This window comes from Nyctereutes procyonoides, unplaced genomic scaffold (genome assembly GCF_905146905.1).
Source record: "Nyctereutes procyonoides isolate TBG_1078 unplaced genomic scaffold, NYPRO_anot_genome, whole genome shotgun sequence".
Taxonomy (NCBI): domain Eukaryota; kingdom Metazoa; phylum Chordata; class Mammalia; order Carnivora; family Canidae; genus Nyctereutes; species Nyctereutes procyonoides.
This window is the reverse complement of record NW_026575151.1, coordinates 9,624,922-9,641,341: the sequence shown is the minus strand read 5'-3', so window position 1 is coordinate 9,641,341 and position 16,420 is coordinate 9,624,922. Positions and strand designations below refer to the sequence as shown.

Here is a 16,420-nt window from a genome sequence, read left to right as displayed (position 1 = left end):
TTATTGATTGTAAAGGACTCTTGTTCTACCATTATTTGATGTAAAGTGTGATTTTTTTATAATTTTCATTGGCTCAGTTATTCCTCATCTGTGAACCCTTGCTTTTCATTCAACTTTGCTTTTACTTGAGCACCTGCTATTGCCTGGGCACACTCAGAGATAAATAAGAGTAGAACAGAGAAGAGACTGGGCAGACAGAAACCCCTTAATGATCACTGAATAATCTTTTTGCAGGAAATGATATTCAAATATAAAATCCTACATGGTATTATTAGCCTTATTAAAATGTTTACTTACTAATTGGAAGGGAAGTTGCTGGATCCAGTATTTATTATGCACCTAATATTTTCTGAATATTGTTCTGAGTAATTTTCATGAATAATCTGATTTAACCCTTACAACAACTTTGCAGTCCTTAAAGAAATCCTACAATTATTCCTATTGTATGGATGTAGATACTGTGATTTTACTGAAGATAATGGGAGAAAGAATAAGAAAGAACTAGAGGAAAGATGCAGAAAAGAAAGTTTGGGGGCTTCAAAAATGTATATTGCTTACTTAGTACCCTATACCTTCATTTGCTCATAGACGGGAAATGCATTCTCCCTTTCTCTTGAAACCATCCCCATAGAGTCCCAGTTTAGATCCTTTAAGAAGGTATATCACACCAATCAGAGATTCATTTGAATTAAATATATATTCTTTAAAGGATCAAGCCTTCTAGTTATTTATAATTTAGTATGAATTTTTAAAAACTGTTTATTACCAACTAGGATATGGGATCTACAACTATCTATTTGCTTATTTATTTATGGGAAGTAGGAACAGAAGGGGAAAAAACTGAAAATACAATCTAAGAATGTGAGTCATTTCAAAGGAATTCTAGTCTAAGCTAGGGGTGTATAATTTAAGACCAGAAAAGAAAAATAGAATGAGTATCAGGGATGGAAGAAGAATTCAGGGTGAAGAAGTGAAAATTAATTTATGCCCTTAGCTTAGCCTAGCCCTATCTGACATAAAACAGTGTGTAACCATGTCCTGGAAAAGGTTTATGATTTATAAAGCTTTGAATTCCCAGGGATAAGCCATGAATTACAGGGTAATTCTAAAAGCTTTACATTCTAAGATAAGCCCCTATTATCCTTTTTCCTCATCAAAAACAGGAACTCCTGTTTTTTAGCAAACCTGACCCTAATGTTTTCCAATTAGAATTGTACTGGTATACAAAAATTTAAGCTATAAATATGGCCTTCTTTCTTTATTCTGAAACTACTCCCTTTCATTGTGCAAACAAAATTCCAATCAATTATTTTAAAAATGATCTATACTTTTTTTTTTTTTTGGACAAGGGTAATAGACCTAAGACAAATTTCATGAACAATCTTTGAAATTCTAACAGCTGACAGTGTCTTCCATTATTATACACTATTACTTTTTTGTTTTTTAAATATTTTATTCATTTATTCATGAGAGACATAGAGAGAGGCAGAGACACAGGCACAGGGAGAAGTAGGCTCCATGCAGGAAGCCTGAAGTGGGACTCAATCCCAGAAGTCCAGGATCACTCTCTGGGCTGAAGGCAGGTGCCAAACTGCTGAGCCACCCAGGGATCCCCCTACACTATTACTCTTAAACTGATTTTATAACTCTGGATTTTGATTTTATCAACAGCTGGCAAATGACTATTTCAGGTTACATCAGGTGCCTGGGCAGGGTTTAGTGTTGATAGGGTTACTATCCTTACAAAGCAAGGTATATGGGATTATTTAAATACTTCCAAAGCAGGCGCCTCGGAGTGTAACTCCGGGTGTAACTTACAATATGTGAGCTTAAGCACGATACAATACTACTTACTACCCATCAACTTAAGGCAGTTGAGACAAAGATACTGATCAATTAGGGCCACAAAAGCTGTGACACTTTAGCCTTAGATGCTTACTGTATATAAACTAACCTAACCCTTATCCCAGGCCCCAATTTTAAGGAAGAAAATAAAATTAACATGTATGAAGTGCTGAAAAATATACCATAAATCATTGTTTCTCATACTGAGGAGTGCTTTACAAGGGATACAAAAGAAAGAATAAATTTAAGGGACTTAAAATCTGTATCTTCAGCTTCCAACCGTACATCTTCCTAGACTGATGTGCCTGCGAGCATACTTGATGTTGGTTCTTCTTTCTCACCTTTCCTTCATACCAATCTTTCTTCCATTTCACAAAAGAAATGTCTACCTCTCACTCACCAGGAATCTAACTAAGTAGGACACACTGTCCCAAGATACAACATGTCTTGGATGCCAAAGGGACAATTAGAAATATTTGCTTCCTAGAAGCCTCCTTATATGAGGAGTCCGTAAGTTTCAAGATTCTTTATAACATCTATTATTTAACAAACTTTAGCTTTTGCATCTGCTTTCAGTAAAAAAGCAGGGACAATGGGACTTAACACTTTGCTTAGGGCTCTGGAATGGAAAATCAACCAGATGCTTGCCCTAACACTATTGCAGTTTACTAAAGCTTTTGAGTATGTGAAAACTTTGGTCACTATGCATTTTGTGTGTGTGTGTGTGTGTGCCTCTTTTACTCAAAACCATGTAAAATGGGAGGAAAGTACAGTTTGATTTACATGAATAATCTTATTACATTTGAATGTTTAGGTCATAGAAAGAGATAATTTTATTAAGCCCCTTTTGTTTTTAAATGAATATACAGTTTATTTCCTACATTTATAGGAATCCGCTCCTTTCTTCATCCCTTGGAATACTCACACACATTACACATTCATCATTGTCAAAGCACTGATTTTTTTCTGGATGGCTAGGAAGGAAAAAGAAAATGATGATCATTGTTATTTTGCACCAGTCTGAATGTTGGGATAAAAGTCTCTGAAAGTAGAAGTGTTAGCAATAGCATTTACATGTCTTCTTACAAATTACAATGCAGTTTTTCTCATACTATCTCATTACACAATAACCCTGAGGATATGGAAGTTATTTTTATCTCTATTTTACAAATGAGAAAATTGACATGCCACAGGATATCCAGGTAGTAATACACCAAACTAGGATTAAAAGTTAAGCCTTAGGACTCTGAGGTCTATGATTTCCCACTCTATGAAACCATCCCTTGTGAAAATTGTTCAACTTGCTAAAGACTATGTTCTCTAGGTAAGTTTTTAAAATATGCAGTTGAGATGATGACCCCACTCCCAAAGTGCAAAATCTATCTTAATTTTGGGTAGGAAATCATATATGTATGATTTATAATCAAAGGACTTTTTCCCCCAGAAATTCACAAAATGTAATTCCTATGTCCATATAAGGAAACATGGTGTTTAAATAACCCTTCAAGTATGTGTCAAGGAAATGAACTGTAACTTTTAAGATTTCAAAGAAGCATTCATGTCTAAAAAAATGTATAAAGAAGGATCTTGATAAGTCACTTGATCTGTTTCATTGGTTTTTGGCTGAGTACTATTAATACAAGTTCTAGCTCAGAACACCCAAATGATGATAGGATATGAAGAGCTAATGAAACATGAGTAGATGGGCATGTGATTCCAGACTAGTCTGGTATATGGTTCTTAAGTGGACATTGCATTATTTGAGCTTTTTGTTCTAGAAACAAATTAACAATCTAGTGTAATTTGTGAGTGTTTTCATTCTTCAAGCTGGTGCTATAGCCACATTTGCTAAGTTGTAGCTGTTGTTTACTTTACAAGAACTTGGAGAGGGGCACCTGGGTGGCTGTGGTGGAGCATGTCTTTGGCTAAGTTGTGACCCCAGGGTCCTGGGATCAAGTCCCACATCAAACTCCCTGCTGGGAGCCTGCTTCTCCCTCTGCCTATGTTTCTGCCTCTGTCTCTCTCATGAATAAATAAATTTTTAAAAAAATATTTTAAAAAAAACTTGGAGGGGAAAAAACAGGATAAAACTATGTTTACACTCTAGGGAAAGGGATGTGGGTGGACTGTGGAAAAGATTGGAGGGGGCAAATAATGACCAAGAAATGCCCTAAAAATAACATACATGACATAATCACATTTATGTAAAATATATATATAATCATATACATGGATCAAATGATCACACTTATGTAAAATTGTGTGTATTTTTTAATTAATAGACTATTTTAGAGCAGTTTTAGGCTTACAGAAAAATGAGCAGAACATAGAGTTCCTATATACCACCTCAACCATTTCCATATTTTATAATAAACAAAAATGTTTTAGATCTTTGAGTTTTTGCTACTCTTGACAAATTAATTTAAATCTGGAAGTATCACCATGGCAAAAGTGCCCTTCAAATTACTTTTATGAGGAATTCAACACCTTGTACTAGTCAGTGATTTTCAGATGGCACTTTGTGAAAAAATCTGAGCTGGAGTCAATTCGAGCTGCATCTTTTAACATAGCATCAGGGTGACTTTGATGTGTAGGTTGAGAACTCCTGGGCTAGAAATTCTTATCCCTGGCCAGAAAACCTTTCTTAAAAGTGTTTCCCACACCACCTCCACATAAAGATCTAACATCTGATGCTCCAATTTATTTTTTTTTATTTATTTTTATTTTTATTTATTTATGATAGTCACACACAGAGAGGGAGAGAGAGGCAGAGACACAGACAGAGGGAGAAGCAGGCTCCATGCAGGGAGCCTGACATGGGACTCGATCCCGGGTCCCCAGGATCATACCCTGGGCTGAAGGTGGCACTAAACCGCTGAGCCACCTGGGCTGCCCAGATAATTAATATTTCTGAATAGTTTTCTGACAGACCTGAGCCCAGCCAGTAGTTTCTTTATAACTCCAAATAAAGAAGAGGGTATGGGTCATTCTCTCCAGCTAGTACAAAGTTGTTCACCATTAACTATCCTACATCCTTGCTTCAAAGCTTTGCTTTAGCCTTTCTAGGATTGTACTTAAGTAAAAACCAGTCAGCCTATTTAAACACACACACACACACACACACACACACACACACACACACCGATCTGTTCTATGTAAAAAGAACACTGTTATTACAAACAGCAGTGTCAGAGGTTCCCACAATTTCAGTGTTAACAGAAAGCTACTGGTGTTGCTAAGTCACTGTTATTACTCTGGAACCACTTAGGAACATGCTAATTTATGCCCAAAGCAATATTAGTATTATTATTTATTTTACTCTCATTATCTAAAGAGGCACAGTTCAAAGTAGGTAGGTTGTTATAATTCTGCCTTCTCCTGGTACAACACTGGGAAAAAGGATATAATGGTAACAAAGAAAAGCAGCCAACAGTTTTAGTAAATAACACTGCAAAAGCCAGATATCATTTCTTATTTTCCAATTACTCCAATTCCTATCATCAAGTTACTATAGACAGTAATGTGCCTGGTGCTGGAGAGAAATCACTCAGGTAAGCTGAGGCTACTCCTTCTGTTTCCCCATCTGCTAAGTTGTTAACACGAAGATATATTGACAAGGGCTCAAGGAAAACATGGAATATTTCATCGGTAAGATTATGCTGCCCTAGAGACAGATGTTAGAATGCTGCAATATTTAAAAATAAAGAGATAAACACATGCTTGAGGGGAAGGAATAAAATAGTTTTAGAGCTGGGAGAGAAAATTGAAAAGAAAAAAAGGAAAAATGGAAAGATAAATGAGAAGTTTGTATTACCACAGGAAATAGCAAATCCTTATTGTGTACGGGAAAAACTTTTAAATCTGCCTCAGGCAAGCATTTACTATTAGTAGGCATTCTTAGAGTACACTGGGGCAGATTTGTAAGAAGTGCTTAGCAGGGCTGATTATGATTACAAAGAACAGATTTATTTCTTGTCATCAGATGGTTAATGTCAAGGCTTTGACTTAAAACCATATACACTAGTTTTCATAAAATTTAAACAGGAGAAATGTTATATACTATGGTAATTCACATTCAGCAAATATAAAAACAACATTAAGTAATGATAACTCTATTTATCTGGTGACTTACAATGCAGAGGTCAAAGCATTTTGTCTTCACTTATTTTACTGGAGAAAAATAGGAAAACAGGATTATAATGGTGGGTTATATAAAAATATTTACAAAGGATATACAGTTGCCATGTATTAGGTCAACAAAGCATTTTAAACTGTAGATTTTCCCTTTTTTTTGGCTATAGTTTTCACTCTTTTATAAATAAAATGCAAAGAGTGGCAATAGGAAAGTGAAAGGAACTTTGGTCTTGAATTCAAATAGACTCTGGTTCAGATCCTAGATATTTACTCTGCTTCTCTAAGCTTCAGGTTTTGTCACCTATAAAACAGGAATCATAACACTTATCTCTTAGGGGTGCTGAGTTAAATTATCATTAATAAAAGTCTTACATTGTACCTGAATATCATAGGTACTCAATAAATGGCAAGTTATGTCATAAGAAAAAAAAAAACTGACACCAACAAGGAGATTATATATTGCAGTTTAATTACTGGTTGTCCTTTTTCTTAAAATCTCCAAGTTCTGATTGCACAGTAGAACCCCTTAGTCATGACTTTTTCCAACTGGTAGAGAGGGAAAATACCTCCTCAAGAAAGGGGAGGGTATGACAGAGTCGATGAGTTCCCAGAGAAAGGAAGAGAAAAATAGAATACTTCTAGAAAAGAAGGAAGAGGAAGGAAGGCATGAGGTCTGACTTGATGGTTCTGACTACCGCCTCAAGAATGAAAACCCAGATAAATAATGTCAAAAACTGAAAGCAGAGGAGCAGAGGAGCAGAGGAGCCCTTCTTCCTGTTCAACATTCTAGGAGAAAACCCTGCAAGACAACCACACCCAACACAGGACTACTACAGAGTAAAATGGTGGCATGGTGTGAGTAGGCCGAAGAAGATTCTGTGATGGCAGGCCTCAAACTTTCTTGGCTCTTGTTCAGGAAGCTCTTCTATCCAGGTATTCCTTTATAATCCCAGTAGGATATGTGGAAGGTTGCTGTTGAGAGTGAGAAGCCACTGGTGTCACTGTGAGATGACCCCAGAAAAGGTGCTGCAGAGCAGACAGGCTAAGCCAGGGCTCAGAAGGCAGATGTGGCTGAGACACGAGGAACTGCAATGCTGTTGAGAAGTGAGAAGACAGCAAGTGAGCAAGAGAGGGCTACAGGTTCTAACCACTCTAAAAGAATAAAATACTGGCTTAACCAATAAGACTTCAGCAGCTGATCAACAAGATAGTAGTAACCAATTTAGACTAGATACATCTCCGTGGACACCAATGGAAATTGAGATGACAGCACCAAGATCCACATGTGGATCTGGGGGTCTCTCCCCTTACAGCCACGAGGACACATGAACTTTTCCTGGTACCTAAAATCTACTTCTGCCAGGAAAGGGGAAGGAGGGAGAACACTGAAACACCCCCAAAAATCCGATTTTAAACCTACAGAAACCAAGATACTTTTGCTTGCCATCTTCAAATTCTAGGCCATCCTACTCCACTCAGAAAGAAATTTATTTCAATTCTAAAGAAATGAAAGGCCTTTTTAGCTCTTGATAAGCTAGATACAATGTGTCCAATTCTATAAGTCATATTTTCTTTCTGTGAGACCGGGAGATGAAACCAAAATATCCATTAGATCTCTTTATTCATAACTTTAAGATGTTCTAATTAAGTTAGGTAATAGGAAATAGTACCTTATATACATTTTCCTTTTTAAAATTACTGCATAGGTAATTTGGGAGTTTCCTTTCTTCCGTCATTCATTCAGTAAATATTGACTGCATACTTCAATGAATGAATAATGTGCCAGGAGTTTAGGAAACAAAGATAAAGGAGACACGAACCCTATCCTTAATAAGGCAGAAAGGTTTATAATGATATGTGAATGGAATATATAAGTTAAAGAAAAGCTAGTTGAGTATTGCTGCCCATTGCTGAATAACTGCAACAAAACAACAGAACCTTACAACTGTAAAGATGCATTTTTCTCATCTATCAAGTGCACCCAAAAATAAGATAAAGGTTATTATGCACACAGCAGTTAAAAAGCATTTTTTCCACAAAATCATAATTACAGAAAAGTCAGTTTCTAGAATAACAATAGTCAATCAAGTTGTAAGACAGAAACATACAGTACAAAATCTTATTTTTTTTTAAGTTTATTTGCTGAAATAGAGGAATAAGATGTGAGAGAATGGGTCAGAAAAACTATCTTCATTACCTTTTTCAATTTGTTTCAAATATTAAGATAGGCATGCAAAAAGTTATATAAAAACCAAATATTCTATAGTTGTTTTAATTTTCTCAGTAAATACTGCTTGATAATATTAAGACATTAAATTTTAAAAGTCAAATAACAATGTAATAAATGCCCTAGGACACTTCATTCTTTAAGGGTGCAGAAATTTTTTTAGAGTGATTCTTTTAAAAATACAAATATTAAAGCTCTTAATTAGCTTATTAAATTCAAATTTGTAAATTACCAGGATTTTTTAAGATAAAAATCTTAATCTTAATTGTATATTATCAAAACATTTACCCAATTCCCAAACACTGCACGTCATTTACAAATATTTAGTATCAAAATTACCTAGAATGAGAAATATTAAATTTCAGTAAAGCTAAATTACAAGTCCTTGTAAGTTTTTTTCCTTATTTTTCTTCTTTTTTCTTTTTCTTTTTAATTGGAGTTCAATTTGCCAACATATAACATATCACCCAGTGCTCATCCCGCCAAGTGCCCCCCTCAGTGCCCCTCACCCAGTCATCCCATCCCCCTGACCCACCTCCCTTTCCACTACCTCTTGTTCATTTCCCAGAGTTAGGAGTCTCTCATGATCTGTCACCTTCTCTGATATTTCCCACTCACTTTCTCTCCTTTCCCCTTTATTCCCTTTCACTATTTTTTATATTCCCCAAATGAATGAGACCGTATAATGTTTGTCCTTCTCCGACTGACGTATCTCACTCAGGATAATACCCTCCAGTTTCATCTATGTCGAAGCAAATCGTGGGTATTTGTTGTGTCTAATGGCTGAACATTACCAGGATTTCTTAAAGGTGGGCAATGGAAGCTTGAGGTTTTTTTTTTTTTTTTTTTGGCATAGAGCCCAATGCAGAGCTTGAACTCACCACCTTGAGATCAAGACCTGAGCTGAGATCAAGAGTTGGACACTTAACTGACTGAGCAACCCTGGTGCCCCTAGCCTGAAAAATATTTTAATTGTTAACATGATTTTATGAATATAAAACAGAATTTTATACTTTTTTTATGCTTTGCTTAAAAAAACACACCTATGCAGTTTTGAGGATATTAGTCTATAGAAATAGCACTGCAGAATGTTTTCAGGAAGGTTTTTTCCTCTGGCTCCACTGCCATTCACATAATTTTTAATATCCTCTTTACCTTGTATCTTCTACCATAAAGCTCACATTCGAATTTATATACTGGAGCACAGATAGAGTATACAATTTAGGAAAAAACCTCTGCTTCTATCAGTTACCCCTGACAAAGTTGGTATTTCATTCACTCTAAATGTACATCATATACTGATTGAAAAGTGACATTGTTAGAGATTATAAATAATTCAACAAATGGTATCTATCTGATTAGTATCTCAAAACAATATTTTATCTCTTCCCAACCCCCTCTTTATCTTCACAGAGTGTATTTGCATTTGAAATCTATGGTTTCTGGCATTTCTGGGGTAAGGTTATACTAGGAATTTACCAGACCTGTCAGTCTCTAACTTTCTTCCATATTTCATTATATCATTCCAGTTATAATTAGTTGTCTGGTAAAATTAAGAACAGTCTATTTCAGTGAATGCGTATGTGAACATTTAACAACTTTTTGTTAGGATGACAGCTTAGCGACAGAAAGAATAAACCAGAAAGGAGAGTCACTGAAGTAACCCTGGCTAACTCAGTACTGCCAGCTGAATGGAAAATTTTGAGATTTTCCTTTTTTTTTTCTTTTTTGTTATTAATCATCAAGCACATATTTCTTGTCAGGAGATAAGCATCAGTTTGATAGCATTCCTGCCTCAACTAGCATGTTTTGAACTGACCTGTCTTCATTGCTACAGCTCCCTAGAAACTTTGCTGTTGATTAGCATTGATTCAGCTGAATGCTTTGACATTCAGCTTGTCAGTGAAAGCTATTTTAATCATTAAGATGCATCTCCCTTCCAAGATTGCAAACTGTTGCTACTTATACATAACATTTTATCATTTGATTATTGTGGAGAAGAAAAGTAAAGAAGCTGAATGGTTCCTATTTTTTTTAAAGATTTATTTATTTATTTATTTATTTATTTATTTATTTATTTATTCAGAGAGAGAGAGAGAGGAGGAGAGAGGCAGAGACACAGGCAGAGGGAGAAGCAGGGTCCATGCAGGGAGCCCGACGTGGGACTCGATCCCGGGTCTCCAGGATCACACCCCGGGCTGCAGGCAGCGCTAAACCGCTGTGCCACAGGGGCTGCCCTGAATGGTTACTATTACTACAGATTATATTGAGAGCTAAAATTTACAAAATATTTGCCTGTGAGGTGTTGTGCTAAACAATTTATAGGGATTGTCTCATTTAATCCTCACCATCATGGAGTCTCACTATCATAGTGTTCATTTATTATCTGTAAGTCAGGCAGCCCTCATCTGTAAAACGGAGAAATAGTACATAACTTCAGGGGCTATTATGAAGATTAAATGAGATCATTCATAGACAGTCCCTAGAATAGCATCTGTAACATAGTGAATTTCATATTCTTAGCAGTAATTTTTATTACTTTGTAGATGAAGACACTCAGTCTCCTTCACCAACTGCCCTACTCACCATCACCTCTAACTTTAACTGTTTCTATTGCCCAGACCCAAAGGAGGAGATAAAAGAAAATGGAAAGTTACTATTTCAAGACTTTCTCTGTAGGTATTTGAACTCTAGCTCCAAGGAAGGTGTGTCATAATTGTGGCAAGATAATTAACCTTTAAAATCCTTTCTTCTGGGATCCCTGGGTGGCGCAGCGGTTTGGCGCCTGCCTTTGGCCCAGGGCGGATCCTGGAGACCCGGGATCGAATCCCACATCGGGCTCCTGGTGCATGGAGCCTGCTTCTCCCTCTGCCTACGTCTCTGCCTCTCTCTCTCTCTGTGACTATCATTAAAATATATATATATATATATATATATATATATATATATATATTTAAAATCCTTTCTTCCTGTTCTTTCTGTCCTCACAAGTAGGCTTTTCCCATACAGGCAATTAAACATACATACTAGTGAAATTCTGTTGAGTGGGATGGAGATGAGGGATGATAACTGAAACTTTACAGTTTGGGGGACTTCAGAATAAAGGAGTCATTTCTTTCAGGCTCTAATGAGAGGCGTGAAGGCAGCAAGGTAGCCAAATTCTAGTTTTCCATGCCCAAGTCTGTACAAGAGCAGAAAATACGTGTCCTGTGATTAAGCAGACAGCTCCAGGTAGCCTCACAGAGTTCCCTTTGCAACGTTATGGCGAGGAAGCAGCACAACAATCCCAAGCTCTTAGATGGGCAGGAAGCAGAATTTCTCCTAGTCCACCGCAGTATGAGGATGTCTCCTACCATTGCAGAATCTATGCTGTCTGGTTACCAGAACTCATTCTTCTTCCTCCTGGGCACACAGCTAAATAACATTTCCTAGCTTTCCATACAGTTAGTGGGAAAAATGGTACTGCCTTTTTTTTTTTTAGGATTTTATTTGAGAGAGAGTATGCAAGTGTACACAAGTCTGAGGGGGGGCGGGGGGGACATAGGGAGAAGCAGACTCCTCACTGAGCTGGGAGCCCGATTGGGATCGTGCCCTGAGAAGGAAGACACTTAACTGACTGAACTGACTGAACCACCCAGGCGCCCCAAAGTGGTACTGACTTTAAGACCTACATAAACTTCCATGTGAATTCTCTTCCCTTATCTGTATGTTGAATGTATATGAGTCAGTAGGGGACACATGACTCTAGAAAATGGCAGAGTTGCTGAATCAGGGGTTCTTAACCTGCAATTTTATAATAGAATTTAGATTATGACTGGGGATTTGGAACAGAAATATCCATATTTTCATTAACCTCTAGCTGAAATTTAGCATTTCCTTCAATTATGAATGTAAGCACCAATGCATACGAGGACTAGCATTACTTGTGGTTTAGTCACCAACAAAAATACCTAAACCATAGGTACTTTCATATTATATTACAGCTGTTGAAGGTATCTCAAAATATCATTTATAACCAAATTTTCTTTGAAGTAACAGTAATTACTAGGCCCACTGCTTGATTTTTAAATTTCATATGCTAACGAAGAGGCACATACATAACAAATTTATTTTAAAATAGCTTGATAACTGTATTTCAGTAAAACTGGTTTCCTTTGAAATCCTAAATGATTTGTCTGCCTTTTAAAAAACAACTTTCTTAGAAGAGATCCCTTGGCTTCACTAGATTGACACAGAGGTTATAGGGAAAAAAAAAAAAGTAAGAACAACTGTTCTCAATGGATTTCTGAATGACTTTATAGAGTAGGGCCCCACTTTTCCTCTTCCCTTCACATCCCTACCACACTGCTGACTGACCCATCACTGGACTGTGATGTAAGAAATAAGTTCTTATTTTGTTAACTTACTGAGATTGAAGGTTATTTATTTATTATTTTTTTTTAGGACAGTTAGCCTATGTAGACTAATCCCCTTGCTACCAAAATGGCCCAAACATGGCAGAGTATAGAGACCTTAAGAGGCTTCTGGGTAGAAAGGACCCAGAGGTGAATAGTGAAGACCAAAGATTAGATGGGGCCAAGGAAGAGGACAGAGCAGATATCAACCTGGAAGGATACTACAGGAATCATCTCCTTCAACTTAGTAATATAAAGAAACATTTTAACTAGCCCTGAATTTGGACACTAACATTTTAATTGTCACACAATAATTTTCTTATTTCATAATATATATTATTTTCTCTTCCCCTATTAGGATGACAATCTTTTTTGTTTCTCATAGCAGATATTAAGCACTTTTGAATTCATCAAAGTATGTGTATATATGTGTATATATACACACAAATGTAAATATATGTAATATAAAGTATATAAATAACAAAATATTTAAAAATATATGAATCCTTTATATATATGAATATATATAATTTATTCATTATTTTAAAGCAATCTTCAATTAGCTCTGTTTTAAAATCCTTCTTAGCTACAGTGTAACAGCGGAAGAGAAGGCAGCAACCACGAAGATGAGATCAATATTACATAAGTCCTATTTAGTGATTTGAACATTGGTAATTTTTTAAAGGCTTGCTGATATAAATGAAAGTCTTGACAGAGCTCTCAAGATTTTTTTCCTGCTTTTCAGTTTTCATTTTAATTCCAGTTAGTTCACATATAGTGTTATAGGAGTTTCAGGTGTATAGTATAGTAATTCAACACTTCCATACATCACTCTGTGTTCATTATAAGAGCATTCCTTAATCTCCATCATTTATCTAACCAAGCCCCCACCTCCTTCAGGGTTTTTAATTTGACAACACTTCTCTTAAGGCATTTAGTTTTATTTCATTTTACCTTCCCTTTTAGACTGTTTTGCTGCCTTTATCTTAAACTTAGACTAAATCAATCAGTCATTTTGAAATGTTCATGTTGTTAAAAACCAGATGCAAAGACTCTTCTGAGATTAGACTCTTTCTAACCTCTATGAAATTACTGTATCTAAATTTTTATAACTTATGGAACTGTATGTGAATGATAATAAAATAGGGTTAGTGTGCAATACAGTTTGGGTTTCAGCATTAAAAGTCGTAAAAAAGTTAAGTGTTACATAATGCAAACATCAACCTGTCCAGATCATAACTGTGTACCAACCCTAACCGTCATGCCTGGTAAGAAAAAATATTTAAGAATGAGTAAATCAAGCAGCATTTATTTTAACTGTATGCAGTGTCTATCACTCATGATTGGACCTTAAGGTGAGGTGATTAGGTTTAGAAGTTAAACCTTCCGAGTGGACAGTAGCTCATGATCCTTGAAATTCTTAGGGTGTTAGAAAGTCCTGATGGAAATTCAGTCTTTTAAAACTACTTTTTAGTGGCTGCTTAGTATTAGCATTAATGTATTAGGAAGTATACTAACTTTCACACATTCAAAAGAGTAAAGAATAGCACAATGACCCCTCCCCCCAAGTACTCACTGCCAACTTCAACAATTAGCCTATGTTGCCATTCTTATTTTATATATTTCTCCCTCCCTAACTTTTTTCCTCTCTTTTTGCTGGAAATTTTAAAGTAGACTTGAGACCTCATTTTCTTTCACCTTTAATTATTTTAGTAAGTAGCTATAATAAATAAGGACTTAAAAAAAATACAATACCATTTAGTTCACCAAACAAAATCACTGACAATTCCTTAGTAACATAGGTTCATGTTCACAAATTTTGCTTGATTATCTCAAAATGCCTTGTATTTGATTTATTTAAATCAGGACCCAAACAATGTCCATGATGGTTACTTTTGGATAACATATCCCTAAAGTTTATTTTAATAAGTCTCTCCTCCCCTTTTTAAAATGGCAATTATTTGTTTGTTGAAACCAAGCATTTTTTCTGTAGAAATTCTCTCTCTGTATTTAGCTGGCTGAATCATGGCACAATTTAATATGTTCCTGTATTTTTTTCTTAATAGAAATGGTAGCTAGATCTAAAGAATACTGTTTGGATTCAAGATTAATTTTACACACACACAATCTCCTTTTGGCAAGAATATTTCATAGGTGTTACTGTGCAATTCGTATTACATTAGGAGGCACATAACATTGGTCTCCCTTCTAGAGATGTTATACTTGCCCAGTGACTTCAAGCGTTGTCAATCTGATCCACAATTACAAGTGCTTCAGCTTTCAAGTAGTAGTTATTAGCCACTGATAACGGTTGGCTAAATCTATGATTTTTATCAGGAGTTACAAAATAGTGATTTTATAATTCTACCATTCTTTCTGCATTTATTAGCTGTAATCCTGTAAGAAATTTCTTTCACCAACTATGTGGGTACCCTGAAATATAATTCACACTAAAAAAGCTGGATAAATGCTGGTTTCTTTTACTCCGTGCAATCTACTTTTAGCTTATAAGTAGGAATCCTATTAACTTGCAATAGTGAGCAATGAGTTCCCTCCAATCCACTCTACTCTCCTCCCCAAGGTCACCAGGTGGTCCAGCAGGTCTAGCCTGGGATGGGATAGGATGGGATTGGGCAGGCCCAGGGTGTGACGCAGGAACTTAGGGTAGAAGGGGCTGAATCAGGACAGAATACCTTAAGCAGGTTCTAGGAGGTGGAATCTGAATCTTCTGAGCTGTTCTGGACATCGGTGCTCTCCGTGGACTCGCTGGGTTCCTTGCTGTCACTGCCGCCATTGCCAGCGGCGGGGCTCTCCTCCTGACCATCCTCTCGAGAACTAGGAAGTGTGTTTCCCTGCGTTTCCTGGTTTTCCCCGGAGCCCAACACCACGCACCCGCACTTCTTCAGCTCCAGCTGCCTTCTCAGCTCATCTGCCATCTGCGAGAGATCTCGCTTCATAGCGTAAGCATCTTCCCCGTCTGCATAGTATTTGGGTTCCACCTCACTAACCTGAAAGTTGAGGGTGTTAGAATACAGGTGCAAGGCTGCTCGGTTACTCTTCCGGACATGCAGGAACACGTACTTGGCACTAAAGTTCTCTATCATGGCCCGGGAGGCCTGGTCCATCAGCTTCTGGGCCAGGCCGAGGCGACGGTGTGAACGCTTCACGGCCAGTGAGGTGATATGCCCATGGGGGACGTCGTCTGGATCCTCCTCCATTTTGGCCAGGACGTAGCCCACAATCTTCCCGTCCTCGTCCTCAGCAATGTACGAAAGCTGGGGCCAGGAAAGGCCATGGTAGAAATAGTATTTCATCTGGTAGTTCTCAGGCAGGCAAAGGAGGTTGCAGTGCTGCATGTTAACCAGGTCGTCTGGCCGAGCATTGCGGATGTTCATAACGGCGGCGGGGAAGAGAGGGGAGTCGGCCGACGGTGGCCGGGGCAGAGGCCGCCACCTCGTACAGGCGCCACTCGCCGCCTCGAGGGCCCGGGGCAAAGCGCGGGGGACGCCGGAGGGCGGGAAGCCAGGACGGCGGGAGACGGAAGGGGCGGCGCTACGACGCGGCTCTCGGAAGAGCGCCACCGGCCCCAGCCAATGAGGGCTCGCGCGGGGGCGGAAGCGCGGTGCGCGCGAGGCTGGGGGGCGGGGCGGGGTGTGCGCTGCCCTAGGGCGCCGCCGGTTTGGCCTCTGCTGTTCCGTGTGTTGCTGCTGCTGAAGCCATCAGGGATGGCTCCTTGATTTGGATACGTCTGGGTGAACTTTGGTGACCTCAAAAAACCCGGATGACCGGAATGCAGGTCAAGAACCAGAACGTTGCTCAC

At 37.7% G+C, this 16,420-nt stretch overlaps 1 protein-coding gene across 1 annotated transcript; it reads right to left on the bottom strand.

Moving 5' to 3' along the window:
* Positions 1-15,305: 15,305 nt before the first annotated feature.
* NAA11 (N-alpha-acetyltransferase 11, NatA catalytic subunit) lies at positions 15,306-16,001 on the bottom strand. Its single transcript, XM_055313157.1, has one exon. The coding sequence runs from the start codon at positions 15,993-15,995 to the stop codon at positions 15,306-15,308; it is 690 nt and encodes a 229-aa protein (XP_055169132.1). The 5' UTR covers positions 15,996-16,001.
* Between the last annotated feature and the right edge of the window lie 419 nt (positions 16,002-16,420).

Coding starts and splice junctions, on each gene's coding strand:
- NAA11 (XM_055313157.1), bottom strand. CDS start 15,995: ATGAACATCCGCAATGCTCGGCCAGACGACCTGGTTAACATGCAGCAC.